Source organism: Neomonachus schauinslandi, chromosome 9 (assembly GCF_002201575.2).
Source record: "Neomonachus schauinslandi chromosome 9, ASM220157v2, whole genome shotgun sequence".
NCBI classification, from domain to species: domain Eukaryota; kingdom Metazoa; phylum Chordata; class Mammalia; order Carnivora; family Phocidae; genus Neomonachus; species Neomonachus schauinslandi.
In genome coordinates, this window is record NC_058411.1 from 99,215,888 (window position 1) to 99,232,523 (window position 16,636).

The window sequence follows — 16,636 nt, forward strand, 5'->3', positions numbered from 1 at the left end:
GAACGTTATTTATTTCTCTAAGTCTAATGACTTATAGACATATTTGCAGTATTTGCTAGAGCCTACATGCCATCCGACTCCTCTTCCCAATTGGAGGCCACCACTGACGCTGGTTTTCACCTAATTTACCTGTAAAAAGATAAGCAGATGGGAGTTTTCCTCTGGAGGTACTATCATCCCCTGGGCATGAAGAGCTGTACAAAAGGACTTTCTAGTATAATGGAAATGTTCTGTGCCTTTGCTGTCCAATACACTGGCTGGTAACCACATGTGGATATCGAGCATTTGAAATGTGGAGAGTGTGACTGAGGAACTGAATTTTAAATTTTATTCATTTGTATTAATTTAAATGTAAATAGCCACATCTGGATAGTGGCTATCATATCAGTCAGCTGAGTTCTAGAGCTTTACTCCTCCAGGGGACAGCTTTACCAGCTGAACAATACAGCCCTTATGCATGCATGTTTGATTTTTATTTATTTATTTATTTTTTGACGCGTGTTTGATTTTTAAACAATTAAGTCAAAAGCAAGGTCGACAAAGTACTTGTTTATAAAGTAAAAATTCAGTTTATTAATCTGTTTATGACACAGTACACAAGAGGCAAAGTGTTTCACATCATAGATTTCACTTTCAACTCCTTGGAATGTTCATTTCTTTGGCTAAAAGGAGAGACTAGATAGACATGAGAGGCAGGCAATGCTTAGGCAACTGACATAAGGATGGGGAGGGTGAGGCTAACGCTATCCTCACGGGGACAGGCACAAGGGGTCTGTTAGTCACAAGCTATTTTCTAGAACTGTTAGCTGGAAACAAAGGAGCACCACTGCTGGGTGCTCATCCGTTGTGGGCCTCAGTCATCCCCACCACACAGGTACAGCAGCGCTTTCTGGTAGTCACCCTTCGTGTCTTGCTACAAATAGCCAAGGAGAAAAAAAGAAATTCAGCATCCGAAAAAAAGACCCCAACTCTGCAATAGCATAGAAGCAGGCTCAACGCACACAGAGAGCCTCCCCTAGCAGTAGCAAAGAGAAGGCTCTGTGGGACCTGCCCAGACACAAAGACCCGAGCCATCATCAGCAGGCCCTCAGGGAGTCTGGCCCAGGGGAGACCTTCGAGTGACATGACCACAAGGGCAGAGAGAAGGTGAGGTACTGGGGATCCACACAGCGAGGAATCAGACCCACACAAGCCGGCCTGCTCTTCCTGCAGTGAGGTCCTTCCTGCAAGCACCACCACTTTCTCGCCGGCCCTCACGCTTCCACAGAAGACGAGGGCCTTTCCTGCCTCTCAATGTTGTTTCCAGGATTCTTAAGGTCATGCAGGAATAAGGTAGTGAAGTGTGGAAACATGTGCCCTAATAAACCCAGGCATACCAAACCCACCTCAAAATTCATCCTTGGTTAACCACTGACATGCCTTTGAAAATGTCAGGGTCTTTTAGAAGGGGGGGGGCTGCAATGCCTGTCTGACATACCCAGCCGGGGGCCACTGTGAGCAGCACCCCCTTGCATACGAAGGCTGCATCTCTCCAAAACAGAGACTAAACTGATGGGAGAGATGGAAGTTCTGAGTAACTAAACACTGCCAGGCCTATTGTAGAGGACTTTCAAAAAATGGAAACAGTCGACCCTTAAACAGTACAGGGCTGAGGGGGACCAACCCCCGCCACCTCTGTTCCACCCTTACAAAAATCCACATATAACTTCTGATGCCCCAAAAACTTAACTATTGATAGCCTACTGTTGACTGGGAGCCATACCAGTAACATAGACAGCCGATTAACACATATGTTGTATGTTATGTGTATTATATACTATATTCTTACAATAAAGTAAGCGGGATAAAAAAATATTAGTAGGAAAATACACTTACAGTACTACATTGTATTTATCGAAAAAAATCGATAAATCAATCAGTGCCGTTCAAACCTGTGTTGTTCAAGGGTCAACCACTTAATAAAATGTAAAATTTAATTGATGTCAGCAAGTCTTGCAGGATCATTGTCATGAACACCAATTATCACTATAGAATAGCAGATGTGGGAAGTATAAAATCTTTGCCGGTCCCTCTAAGATTCTAGGACAAATCAAAATAGACCCATGGTATCTGATGACTAGCAACTCTTCCCCAAGGAATTAGAAAACCACCACTTTTGTCATCATTCTGACAGGCCCCCGGCCCGGGGACCCAGGGCCTTCTGGATGGCCAGGGAGGGCCAACACATCACCACAGGGCTTACCTGGATGTAGTAGTACAGAGACTTGCTGTACTTCCTCTTGAATTCAGACCTAATTTTCAACATGTCCACTTCACTGCGAGAGACCATGATTCTAATCAGGACTTTATCACGAGTCCCCTTGCCCTGAAAGCCAAGTTGATGTTCCAAGTTACAATTCGCTGACAGTGTTAATCCAGTAAGTTTTCTTACACATGGAACTCATCTGAGTTCTTGATGCTGCCCTCTAAGAAACTGCAAAGGTAATGGTGAACTACTCCTTTAAGAAAAACGATCATATTGGGGCACCTGAGTGGCTCAGTTGGTTGAACATCTGAATCTGGATTTAGGCTGAGGTCATGATCTCAGGGTCATGAGATTGAGCCCCACGTCAGGTTCTATACTGGGCGTGGAGCCTGCTTGAGATTCTCTCTCCCTCTCCCTCTGCCCCTCCCTCACTCCCTCTCTAAAAAAATTAAAAAGAAAAAATAAATTAAAAAAAGAAAAATGAGCACCTTGGAATTCCAAACATGCCAGGATGAAATCAACACAAAGCCCCACTATGCTCACGAAATATACTTGCATGAGCACCAAGTACGGCATGGCTCAGTTTAAGAAGTGTGCGGGTTTACACATGTAACAAACAGTTCCTGGCTCTCGGGGCTTAAAGAACACATGCCACCACGTGTTCACTGTGGCTCTGTGCCATTTTGAATGGTATAAACAGTAAAGACCACTGAGTTTACTTCCAGAGTCTCAGACCAGGGGCACTGAGGAACAGGTCCTATTTGACACAGAACCCGAGGGAGATGGGAGTGGACAAGAGGTGATCCAGGAAGAAGGGCCAGGAAGCCAGAAAGCACAAGGGACATTTGAGGCATAGAAAATGGGACAGGACTGTGGGAAGAGACAGTCCATTCAAGAGACAGTGACAGGGCTGCCTTCGGAGTCAGACAGACCCAAGTTCAAAGGTGGCTATGTAATGTCAGATGAGTTGAAGCTTTCTGAGCTCCAGTCTCCCGATCCATAAAGAAAATAACACAAGCCACATGGGCTTTTTGGTAATGATTTCAGATGAAGTAAGTAGCACCACGTCTACTGCACAGTGGTTGCTTGGTAATCTCTCCCTTCCTTGCCTGTCTTTACTTTGGGGTAATAGAAGGCAATCCCTGAGAAATCTAAGCAGGAATCAGACACGATTACCATCTGGTACTTTATTTTCTACCTGCACACAAACACATGTTCAAGTAGTTGGGGAGAGACAGAGAAGACTGACTTGTGGTCTTCTTGCCTGTCAAATACAACCACGGCTGCCCAGTACACTCCTGCACCTGGACGGCGGGGGCCCTTCCACCATCCACTAGTCAAGGAGACTTGGTTTGGGGCACGAGAGATGAAAAGCCTAGTGTGCAAACATGGACCTCTCAGCTGAGTGCCCTTACCTTCATGGAGTCATACAGCCGGTCAGCAAAATACAGGGGCTTGTTCTGAATGCACTGGACTGTGGAGAGAAGAAAAGGGGTCAGCTGCTCCTCTCCTCTCCAGTGAGGGGTGAGACCCCGACCCCAGGGCACAAACAAGATGACCTAACATAACAGGAATGGGCTGCAAAATGGGAAAAACTAAGGGAAAACTGGGGATCCTCTGAAACTCAGCTCCACTGTCATTTTAAACCAGGGGACACTAAGGGCTGCAGAAAAACCCAAGTGGATATGTGAGATTCCCCAACAGAGCCCTTTTTCTTGTCATCTTATTCTTTCTGGGCAATTCCTCACTCTACCAGCTTCAAGCCCTCCTCAGTTTCATATCTTAAATTTATACAGTGAAGATTATACAACTACCCAAATCAGGTAAATGAGCCACACATCCCAAACACATGTGAATGAAAAGGATTGCCACTTGTCACTTCTGCTATGGCACAGTTTCCTGAAAGCTGAAAGGGATGGGCCAGGGGCGGGGGGGGGGCGGGACGGGGGGTTGCCACACTTGCTCACCCAGGTTCAGGAAAGCATTTTCCAGGTCTCCTTTGACCTCCTTCTTGATGCTCTCCAGCATGTCATAAGGGCTGTAGCTCTTGTACCTTTCAAATACTAAGGAGAAGCAAACAGTAATTACTATAACAGAGTCGCTAATCAAAGCTGTCAATGATCACTCACATGGTATGTACCATGGTAAAAATAACTAAACAACTGGGATGATCACAGCATCTTAGAGGATTAGGGGTTGTCATGGTGGACCAGAGCTGACATGGCACTGGTTGGCTTGAGACAGCTGTACCAGGCACCTGTCCTGAATGGCACAGCCTGGCCACATACTTTGACCATCTTTAACTCTGAGTGGAACCTATTCTATTTGGGAGCAATGAGAAACAGTACATAGTGTCCAGGAAACTCCATTACTTCAACAAATATGGCAAGATAAAATGATCCTGGACAAGAAGGAGCAGCAAGCTAAAGCATCAAATGTGGAAAACATTTAGGAGAAAGAAGGATCCAAAACGGGAGAGAAGGGCAAATGGATCTGGTGATGGAAGATGGATGAGATTATGGGGTGCAAAGTAGAGAGTGAACTTTCTTCTGGCAGACCCAGGCCCCAACACAGATAACCAACAAGCTGGGCTGAGAGGACCATCCCTAGGCTCAAAGACCTCTTCAGTATAGAACCCACCTTTCTGGAGGTGACACACACTCCGCTCAGTCATGATGCTGATCCACTTGGGCACATCAGTTCCTTTCCTCTTCACTCCAGCATCATAGAGATCCTACAAGTACAATCAGCCAAGAAAGTTGACTACACGATCCAAGGTAAGGTCATAAAAAAATGTCATGCAAAAAAACTCAAAACCCATACACTGAAAATTCCAAATGAGAAAGGATGATTGCACTGAAGACATGGGCAAAAATGTTGTATTTAAGTCAAAAGTCTTAGATAAGAGCAGTCTTCCTTAGGCACAAACACAGCATGAGACTAGATCGTGAGGTGTGTGCTGTACACATCTACTTCCTCGAATGCCAAAGGAAGAACTAAGAGCTTCTATTCCTATACAGTAGGACAAGTAAATGTTCATTAGCGCACACAGCACTCCTTCCTTTGGTACTTTTGTTAGCAAATAAGCTAATGGTTGTCTGCTGAAGACAGCTCAGATCAGGTGCCACACACACATTTCTTAGAGACTCAGGAAGTCTCCCTTTTAGTTTCTGGAAAATTTAGGGGCTACAGGTAATGCTAAGAATGGCAGGGAGGGAGGGAGGAAGACTTACACAAGGATAAGATACTCATTCAGTGACCACCCACTATCTAGGAGTTGTAAAACCTAACTTCTATTACTTTATTTAAAACCCTTCTCTACCTCCTGCTAAAGATGCTGTGTGAAACATATTGAATTTTATTTTATTTGTTAAAGATTTTATTTATTTGCTGAGGGAAAGTGGGAAAGGGGAGAGGAGGATAAGGAGAGGGAGAGAGAGAATCTTAAGCAGATTCCATGCCAAGTGCGGAGCCTGACGTGTGGCTCGATCTCACGACCTGAGATCGTGACCTGACCTGAAATCAAGAGTTGTATGCTTAACCAACTGAGCCACCCAGGTACCCCGGAACATACTGAATTTTAAAACTAAAATGAATTTAAATTAATTTTGTTCTGAAGCTCTCATAAAATGCTTTGAGATAGTTGTTGACCGTCTGGGAAAGGCACGCAGTTCATAATGATCTGAATTAGCTTAACAAACAGTTCTTAGTGATTATGGGACTAGAACCAGCAAAAGTGCTGTTCAACCAGAAAAGAAGGGTCTCTGCTACTCTCCCCCTTTTCCCTCACCACAAAGGGCAATAAGCCTTCCTATTCCTGGCTTTGCCTCCACCATCTTCTTCCATTGTGCCATGTTGTTTACTGGTGTTTATTTGTATTAAATGCATAGCAGTGCACACAGCCTTATCACCCTGCAGAATCTGGTACTTTCACACAAGCAAAGCCTAAAGCAGAGTCTGCTTCTCCCTCTCCCTCTGCCACTCCCCCTGCTGGTGCACTCTCTCCCTCCCTCTCTCTCTGTCAAATAAATAATAAAATCTTAAAAAAAAAATGACACCGTGACTCCTGAGATTAGGTGATAACAAGCATTTGGCTTCCTCCTTGCTTTCTCTCTTGGATCACTCACTCTGGGGAAAGGCAGGTGCGAGGATGCTCAAGCAGGCCCAGGCGGAGAAATGTAAGGTCTCCTGCCAACAGTCACGTGGCTGGGTGATCTTGAAAGTAGATCCGCCTAATGCTGTGAGGCTTTCAGACAATGCAGCCCTGGTCAATATTTTGGCCCAGCCTCATGGGAGTCCTGAGCTAAAACCCAGCTAAGCCATCCTCACAGAAACTGAGAGATGTTAAGTGTTGTTGTTTTAAGCCACTAAGTTTGGAGGTAAATTGTTAATACTGGATCGATAACCATTGTACAGACTATCTAGAGACTTGATAGAAAACAGAAACTCAAGCAAGAAGCTTGGCACTTACCCGGGCATCTTGGTCAATCAGTTCATAATCAATGACAGAGCCATCCTCTGCTCTTCTACCCTACAGAAGAAAACAAAAGTAAGAACATCAAACAGGTTTCTTTGTGTGTTTTAATGTTGAAAATTTTATTTTCTCTCCAACTCATGTAAACCATTATTTAATTTATAGAACACACATATACTTAAATTTTTCTTCACTTTGAAGTCTAGACCAGACCAAGACTGGTAAAGTAATTGAGGCAGTGAAGTGGGAGGGGTGTGCCTCACCATCATCAACCCCCTCCTGGGACAAGCACTTACTAGAATTCCCACTACCTCCAAAAAAAAGCACTAATGACACTTAGTTCCTTCCCTCAGAGAGCTTACTATCCAGATGGAAAAATAAGCATGGAATAAAAGGTAAAACAGCACAGTGATCCATGGCTTACACAGACATAAAATGCAGAAGAAGGGAGAGATCTGTCAGTACGGTCAGCAAAGTCTGCGGACAACGGGGTAGGGCCGAGGTGAACACTGAGGCCTGAGTCAATGAGGCTAGTAAAGGCGTGGAGGAAAAAGCCATTCCCCACAGGAAGAACAGCACAGGGACAGGCTGAGCATGCCACAGGTCAGTGAGGTGCCACACAGCTAGAGCAGAAGGTAAGCAGGAAGGAATCCTCGAAGGAAGAAGTAAGGGGGGGACAGGGTCTAGGGAACTTTTATAGGCAGTTAGAGTTTGGATTTGATGTAGCAGAAATGGGTTTTGATCAAGGGAGTGAATTAGTGAATGTGGACTCCAGAAAGATGGGTGGTTGGTGGGACACAGGACGAGGAGGTGGCGGGGAGGGCTGTATGGAGTTGTTACAGTAACAGAGATATGAGTGGGCAGGAGGCAGCATACCAATCAATCATTTGTCATTGAGGTTCCTGGAGAAAATAATTTCTCTTCCCTCCCCTGGCACATAGGCCTTAAACTGCATACTGGTCAGATTTCAGAAGGGAAATGCCTTTCGTCCACATTTCTGTGTTAACATTAGCAAACAAAGACCCCCTCTGTGGGCAAAGGACTACCTGGGCAAACCCTCTCATAAGAAGTGAGAGCAGAGAGAAGGAAAGAAAAACAAGAGGGTCACTTCCCACCGGGCCTTATGTGGCCCTAGACAGAGGCAAAGTGACCTTCCCCACGTCATGTGGTGAGGGCTGGCACATAATCCAGGCCAGGACTTGAGAGCTGCCTGCTCCTCCTCTGGCCCCAAAGTCCATTTGACCATGCGGTTTCCCAGGATAAGAAATCCTATTATACAAAAATGACAACTCTGCAGTGACAGTGCATACCCCCTGTCAGAAATGCAGCTGGAATTTCTGATGCAGGCACAGAGGATTGAGTTAATTTGTTCCCAGGTATAAAATGAAGAATGGGACTTGCCTTTGGAGGAAACAAGGAAAAAGAAATAAACCGGAAACCAACCTTTGCAAGGGCAACCATCAGCTTGCGGAAGTCACCAGATGTGTCAGAAACGATGTCCTTCTCCAGATCAGTCTTGTACACTTGGAAAACAACACATCTGGTTTTATGCTTCCTGCCTGTGCAGCCAGCCAGCCACCCACCCCAACCGCCCCCACCCCACACTAAGCCTCTGAGGAGCAGAAACAGCTGTGGCAGCATGGATGTATCCACCCACATGAGGGCAGATGGTCCATGATTTATTTTATGATTTTTAGCCTCATAAAATCAGAGCCAAATGTTATTATCAGTGACAGGAGATAGAAAGGGCAGGATCAAATCAGGAATCCTCAAGCTCACCTTTGATCAGTGACCTCTTTTGTAGCTAAAAATACTGTTTCTCAAACTTCTTGACTATGAAAACTCAGTTTGAACATGAAAAGAATTTGGAAGGCTACACACACACACACACACACACACACACACATACACACACACACACCCCAATTGTGCTTTGCTATCCACTGAATGAGAAAATGCACAGTGGCAAAAGCTAGTAAGAATTAAAGAGTACTTTTGAATGAATCTGTATTTTATTATTCAAAATAGCTTCTACATTGAAACCTAGGAACTGATACACATGTAAGCTACATCACTGATTCTACCCACAGCCTCCTGTAGTGCTGGGTGCACACATATCCACAGGCCTCCTGCAATAATTATCCACAATCCATAGTTGGGAACTTCTTAAGCAGAGACCAGAAAGCACCCAATACATTAAATCCATGTACAATGCTTTCTACCCCTCCCATCAGACCCTTAAAAAAAAGAAAAATTTTGCTTTCTCTCCTTTCCCTCCTGCCTATCCTTTTATAGAAATTCTAGTGGAGTGTAATTACCAAAACGGGCCACAAGAAGATAGAGAAGAGGGACTTGGACCATGGCAAACCCCTGGACAGTCCAGAGAGCACTTCTCCATAGATAATCTGGGCATCCTGTCCCCAACACATGGCCCAGGGAGCCATGATGAGGTTACAGAAATTGGGCTGAGAAGCTGCATCAAAGAACTAAGGCTACTCACTTTCTTTGTAGACTCTGTTAATTTCCTGAAGCTCTTGGTTGGTCCTTGAGCAGATGATCTCAATGAGGGAGTCCTCGTCAGTCCCCAGCCCCTGTGAACCAGGCAAGAGACATCAGTAGGGAAAGTCCTCTTGGCCATTAGCCTACTTCTCTGATCCCAATCAGGTAAATTGCAAACCTGGATTGGGTCAGTTAGCATGCTCCTTTCTAGACTCCTACTGAGGGATCTGTCCTGTATTCCTCGGCACAACATAATGTTATTTTCTATTTTTTTAAAAAATGCTTCACCAGAATAGGGGCACCTGGGTGGCTCAGTCGTTAAGCGTCTGCCTTTGGCTCAGGTCATGATCCCAGGGTCCTGGGATCGAGCCCCACATCAGGCTCCCTACTCAGCGGGAAGCCTGCTTCTCCCTCTCTCACTCCCCCGCTTATGTTCCCTCTCTCGCTGTCTCTCTCTCTGTCAAATAAATAAATAAAATCTTTTTAAAAAAATGCTTCACTAGAATAAAAGATGGTATAAGTGATACATCTGAGCTCAACTGTATCACTATAGTTGCCTTTGGGTGATGGGTTTACAAAATGAGTAACTTTTTCTTCTTCCTATTTTTCTTTATTTTTTAAATTATTTTAATAGATTGGGAAATTTTCTTTATTAAATAATTCTGCTCAGTAATTTAAAATACAGGAATATAGACAGTTTGTTGTCATTTGCTGCCAGCATCACTGGAATGGAATAAGTCTTTTGCCAGGGAAAGGTACAGATAAGATAAAATTTTTAGCTTCACCTCTTTGAAATGTAAAATTGGGTTAATGTTAAAAATTTCATTATTGTATTTCCATTTTTGCTTGATTACTATGCACTCTTCAGGCATTTTAGGGAAGCAAAAGGAAATAATGAAGTGCCAAATAAACCTAGACACCAACACTTTATTAAGGAATAAGAATTTGACGGGTGATGTATTCAAATTTAATATATACACTTTTGAACGTGCCAGATAGCTTGAAAGGACTCAATGAAACATGTATTTCAAAGCTGGCTTCATGATCAAAGTCAAGATTTAATAATCAGGATTCTCTAATAGTTGTCTTTCTGAATATGGAAATATCACTTTGAACTAAGTAGAATTACAACTGTTTAAAATGTAAATCAATTATAAGGTGTTAACACAATAAGAAACTTACTTATCCACATGAAAAGTGTGTCAGCTATTAATTAAACTTATTAGAGTTCCTATGCCCCTGAAAAGTGGTTTGTATAATATAGGCTAAACCTCAGGTTAACGGTTAATTTTGAATTTTATTCTTAATCTAAATCTCTGAGCCAATGCTTCTTCTTCCAGAGTTTTTAATCATGATATGTAGAGGTTCTAGCACAGCCAAGCTTTCTTCCCACCTGAGCAAAAGGTCTACACAACATTCTATACACATGTTACAGAGTGACTACTGAGTGTCTTCAAATATGTTAGGGGCAGGTTTTCAATCTTGAGATGATAGAAAGATAGTCTAAAAATGACTCATGCCTTGGAAGAAACACTATGTCCTGACATAGTTACAGTGTAAACACGTGTGACACTAGAAGATGTTTTCTTCCACTGCTGATCTACCAGTGTTAACATCTGAGGATTCAAAAAGCATTTTTATCTCTGGATTCAGAGGTGACCTTGGAAATTTCCAAAACGTGGCCCACGCTTCCCACAGACTGTCCACAATTCCTATCACAAGGGCAACTTCTACCATAACATATGGCTAATCCTGCCACTGGTATTGCCAGAAGTCAAAACAGATTTTTTTTTAAAAAAAGCATAGCTCAGTTAATGTCACTTCGAGCTTTATGGATTTCAGAAGGGTGCTCGGTTGTGAGGGCTAATGGGAGAGCCAGCACAAGGTCAAAGATTTAGTAGTCAAAGCACCTTTCATTGGGCCCTGTTACGGAGATTCCAGCGGTGAGTGACAGCTTGAGCAGGTCCATTTCAAGTCACTAATACCTAGTAACAGATACTAGTAAAATTGCGCACATCACAACTAAATACATTTTTGACGAAAGTAAGATAAACTGATCTGAAGTGATGATGGCCAGGGACAGGCTGACTCATCCATGGCTCCAAAAAACCCCAGATTTGGTTTTCAGGAGTGTCCTTTTTATCAAGCAGGATCATTAAATGTTGCTGACATTTTGTCCTTCTTCATTATACCTTCTCTGCAATACAGCCTACTTAGGAAACTCAGAGCCAGTCTGCTCAAGTAAGCTGAGCACAGCTTGGGCTAGGCTGGAGAACTGAAGGAAGAAAGAGATTCCCCAACAAATCTTGTGGCAGCCCTGAGCTATCAAGTCCTGGATGGTGGAAATGCCTGGTGTGCGAAGCTGCCTCACTCTCAAGGTGCTCTCTGGGGAAAGGGATGCCATGAACCGTGACATGAGCTCTGGTGACAGGCTTATAGCTTGGTCTCTTCGTAATTCAGAAACAGGAGCATCACAGAAAACATACTTGGACTTCGAATAAAAAAATGAGAACCATAGCTCTCCCCCCACCCCCACTCTGGAGGCTTTACCCAGTTTTATCAGCAGAGGGCAGTATCAGATTAGTCAAAGTGTTCCAGGCACATACTATAAAAGGGGTTATGTTTTGCTGTAAATGCATTTATGCTTATGCATCTATCACATTTATATAATACTTAATGTTTTAGGTACACACAGAATTCAGGGAGTTTCTAACCTGGAATTTCTACTATCTAATGCAACCTAAAATTCCAAATAACTTTGCAAAAACAAAAAAACAAACAAAAGAGTTAATCTGTGCTAGAATATTTTGAACAAAACACAGGTACCAATTACAACCTGAAACCACCCTTTATATGTACTGTAATGTCCTGATTTGCCTGAATTTGAATCAAACAATGGGACTGACAGGAGAAGGTCAGAAGAAGAAACACCCAAGAGAACATGGGCAGAATTTGCAAGCTTCACTTGACAAAAGCTATGAGTTTTACTTTTGCCTTAATGTCACAACAAATGTTTTTTTAAGGAGGAAGTGTAATCAAGGAAGTAGTTTTTCCAAATGGTATTCCAATTGCCCAGGTGCCAAGCAGTAGCAGCTGGATAACTGACTTCCCAGCATCATGAAATTTCTTTACAGTCTTAAAAAGAGTAATGAAATATTTTTGGTACAAATCCTGAGACTTATAGCTTCAGTTCATTAGGAAAAAAAAAAAAAAATGGTTCCAAATGAGAATTTAACAAAAATGAAAATCACCTAATTATACCCAGAGAGCTGTAATTCACAAATATTAATGGCGGATTTGACAGAGATTGCATCTCACACATGTTTACCTTCATGGAGGCTTTCAGCTCAGAAGCATCATACTGAGCAGGTGTTTTCAAAAGGCCCAAAATCACGGTCTCCAGGTGGCCGGACAAGGCTGACTTGAGTGCTGATGCAAGTTCCTTCAGAAAAACGGGCAAGAACATGGAAAACGTGGTTGGTAACCAATATTCCTTTTAAAACTGGTGAATAAAACAAAAGCAAGCAGGATGTGTGGGATCTCAGACCCAACTGTCTCAACTGCATTCCCTTCAACAGACTCCGATGTCAGAAACCATAGGATCAGACTTTGCTCTGACAAAATCCCTTGACATCCAGGCTGACTGAGGCATCTTCTTCCAGTCGTTACAAAGAAACCAGGGCAATATGCAACTCCTCAGAAAGCTAGGAGTGTGAGGGCACTTTATAGCACACTTGCAAGTGATAACCACTCATGGAAGATAGGGCACTTTCCAAGGTCAAGGCCTCTGCTAAGAAGGAGGTGGTTAGAGTAAAAGATGTTGGTGCAGCTGCGCCAGAGGTGGCTCCTAAAAGTCTCCGGAGGAACCAGGAGCCCCACCATGGGTGGAAGTTGGATCACGAAGCTTTCCTATGCAAATCGCTTCATCTAGGACAGAGAGAACATCTACTTGTCCACACCAATTCGGGACAGAGTTGACAGAGACGACGGGCGAATGAAGTCCCTGCTCTGCACTATTTTTTAAGGTTTCCACTGTCACAACGTAGATTGTTAAGTCAGAGGTCTGAGTCAGCCCCAATGTATGCAGACAAATGCCCAAACTCAATGTGTCTCTTTACAGCCACTTAAGCTGGCGGTTAAATGTCCCACACAACATGAGCACTGAGTGATGCCTGAACTCTCCCATTATTTTTTTTATTTTCCTTTCTTTTCACTTTTTCCCTCCATTCTCTCCCTTCCTTCTTTCTCTTCTGCTTGCCAGCAGCACCCCATGGCATCTATCATGGTTAGCCTCTAGAAGTATTTGCAGGTGCCAGGAGGTGATGTGTAGTCTGCTTCAGGGAGAATCTTCTCAAATCATTCCTAGGTGGTGAGAACTGAGATGGATCCTGGCAATCATCTGGACCATGCATTCCACCACCTACTCTCTTCTGATTCCCGGTGTCCTAGTAACACACCACACTTAGAAAGGGACTTGAAAAGCAACACCTTCCAATTATAGCACCAATTTTCCAATTTGGAAATCTGAGGTTAGGTCATTCCAAAGTTAACCTACCCTTGACACCCCTCTACCCATTCTCTGTTCAAACCTCAAATTTGGGTACCTACTGACATCTTCCACTTCTACTATAAACTCCTATCGGCATTCAACTTCTTGCTTCTCATAAGGTCTAGCACAGGGCTGTGCACATAATAGAAACCCCAGAAATGTTTGATAAATAAAACACTACCATTCCTTATATGGAGAAATTTAGCATCTGCTTGAATGTTGAAAAAACAGAAGACCAATTGTCTTCCTCAGCTCCTCTCCACTTCTATTAGCTTTGCCTATGCTGTTCAAGGCTCATGACAGAGGTAGCTTCAGTCCATACCCCAACGTACTCTCTAATACAGGGCTTTCTCCTTGATTATGCAAACAACTCATTCAAAACACTAATGTTCTGCTTCCAAAATCTCCTTCAGAAATGATCTCAAGTAATTATGTATCTTTCTATACATGATGACAATTTTCCTTAGCCCAAGATTGAGAGACATAAAGAATCAGTAGGACAGGGGCGCCTGGGTGGCTCAGTTGGTGAAGCATCCAACTCTTGACTTTGGCTCAGGTCATGATCTCAGGGTCGTGAGACTGTGCCCCGTGTCAGGCTCTGTGCTAGGTATGGAGCCTGCTTAAGACTCTCTCTTTCCCTCACCCTCTCCCTTTGCCCCTCCCCCCCACTCTCTCCCTCTTTTAAAAAAAAAAAAAATAAGGGGCGCCTGGGTGGCTCAGTTGTTAGGCGTCTGCCTTCGGCTCAGATCATGATCCCAGGGTCCTGGGATCGAGCCCCCGCATTGGGCTCCCTGCTCTGCGGGAAGCCTGCTTCTCCCTCTCCCACTCCCCCTGCTTGTGTTCCCTCTCTCGCTGTCTCTTTGTCAAAAAATAAATAAAAAATTTAAAAAATAATAAAATAAAAAGAAGAAGAATCAGTAGGACAGTAAGCTGTCCCCAACACACATAAAGCCTGTGTGGTCAATGAACCCTATCATGGTTCTGGTAATATCTTCCAACCAACAGAGTATGTGAGGGCTTTGTTCTCCATCTATCTAATTTGAAATCAAGATCCAGGCTTCTGTGTTTCTGTGTACACTTATGTGTACACACTCAAGTACAGTGTTCAAACACCCCACTCTATAAGTGACAAATGAAGGAGCAACTATAGGCACACTATCCAAAGAGGTGAGCCTTCTGCTCCAACTGGAACTCAGCCCTACCAGGTCCCAGATCCTTTTAGCAACTGGAGAAATAAAATACTCCCCTCTATGCCTCACTACAAAAGATTATATTAAGTCTAGTTGGAAAAAGAATTGTAATGCACGTAAGATGATAGAAGCCGGATTCTTCCCTATTTATGTCCTTTCCAACTGTTTGAGTAGGTGGGGGTGGGAGCCATAGCAGGGCTTGACCTGCAACTTTCAGAACCCTGGTGGTCATGTCAACCCCAAGAAAAGAAATGTCTTTTCCAGAATCCTTCCAGCTCACCTCCACTGTGGCTACGAGTGAAAGCCGTTAAGTCAAACAGAAGCTGCAGGAAGCCACGCTTACTGCACTGTCCAAGAATAAATCAAAAGCTTTTAATAGCAAGAAGTTAAAAATAAAGCATCCCATCCTTAAAAATAAAATTTCCTAACACTGCAACAAAATAAAGGATGAACAAATGCTGGGTTGTTCCTTAACCACTAGTGCACAAGCAAGGGAAAAAGCGCACAAAGACTCTTTAAATAGTGGGAGCATGGCATGTTGAAGATAGCCTAGTAGACCAAATGAACTACTAACTAAGCCCATTTCCAGCAAAGCTCTTAAGAATTCAAGTATATTTTTTTAAGAGTGAGGAAAGCCTATTAGGATCAATACTAACTAAAGTCTAGTGTCCTAACATTAAATTAGAAACATCTTATCAAGAACTAGCAGAAGTCATAAAGATGAAATGAGTTGCTACATGCAGAGAACTACATGCCTGGCACAAAGCAAGCATTCTAGAAATGATACCTGCTGTTGCTGATGTTCCCTAGTCCCTTCTAACTTTCTGTTCCCAGCAGTGCTCCCTCCACACCCTCTCTGGTTGGAGAAGGGCACAGTCTTTATGGATGAGCTCCAAGCACTCCAGGGATCATGAGTGTGTGAGTGATGACTTTTAACAAGGATGTAAAAGGAAAACCTTGGATACCCAAGAGTTCTAGAAGGCTCTTGCCAGGACGAGCCAGAATCCATAAAAAGAAAAAGCAATGGCTGAGGAAATGAAATTCAACAAGGAATGCCCTCCACCCCTGAAACTGCTTGTACCTTTTTGGTCCTTCTCTGATAGGCGAAGGCAATATCCTGTCTCTGTTCATTGCTGCGGTTGGTCAAAATGTTGACAATGGTGACCTCATCCACACCTACGGAAATACAAGTTGGGAATTGTTATCACCCATGTGCTCTAGTCCTTTGGGCTTACACGGAGGGTTTTAAGCAGTATATACTGTTTTCCAAACCAAAATGCCAGAACATCAAGGGTTGTCCTTGTCAGTACCCTCCACCAAATGCGTTTACTCAATTTTTATCCTGACAGCCGCAAACCTCAAGCCTAAATGGACCTTTTGAATATCTGCATTTAAAAAAACGATTTTAGGGTGCCTGGGTGGCTCAGTCAGTTAAGCGTCTGCCTTCGGCTCAGGTCATGATCCCAGGGTCCTGGGATCGAGGCCCGCATCGGGCTCCCTGCTCTGTGGGGAAGCCTGCTGCTCCCGCTCCCACTCCCGCTGCTTGTATTCCCTTTCTCGCTGTCTCTCTCTCTGTCAAATAAATAAATAAAATCTTAAAAAAAAATAAAAATAAAGAAAAAATAAAATGATTTTAGGGGGGCCTGGGTGGCTCAGTCGTTAAGCATCTGCCTTCGGCT

At 43.5% G+C, this 16,636-nt stretch overlaps 1 protein-coding gene across 2 annotated transcripts in view; it reads right to left on the minus strand.

Annotated features, from left to right (window-relative positions):
* Positions 1-549: 549 nt before the first annotated feature.
* Positions 550-16,636, minus strand: part of ANXA2 (annexin A2) — a 44,386-nt gene continuing 28,299 nt past the window's right edge. For both annotated transcript variants that reach the window (XM_021693748.2, XM_021693749.1), the window contains exons 4-13: positions 16,039-16,133; positions 12,547-12,660; positions 9,220-9,310; positions 8,163-8,242; positions 6,717-6,776; positions 4,886-4,979; positions 4,213-4,308; positions 3,661-3,719; positions 2,243-2,365; positions 550-913 (exon numbers count right to left, since the gene is read on the minus strand). In XM_021693748.2, the coding sequence (XP_021549423.1) occupies positions 854-913; positions 2,243-2,365; positions 3,661-3,719; positions 4,213-4,308; positions 4,886-4,979; positions 6,717-6,776; positions 8,163-8,242; positions 9,220-9,310; positions 12,547-12,660; positions 16,039-16,133 (872 nt within the window). In that variant the 3' untranslated portion in view covers positions 550-853. The remainder of the gene's footprint in view (positions 914-2,242; positions 2,366-3,660; positions 3,720-4,212; positions 4,309-4,885; positions 4,980-6,716; positions 6,777-8,162; positions 8,243-9,219; positions 9,311-12,546; positions 12,661-16,038; positions 16,134-16,636) is intronic.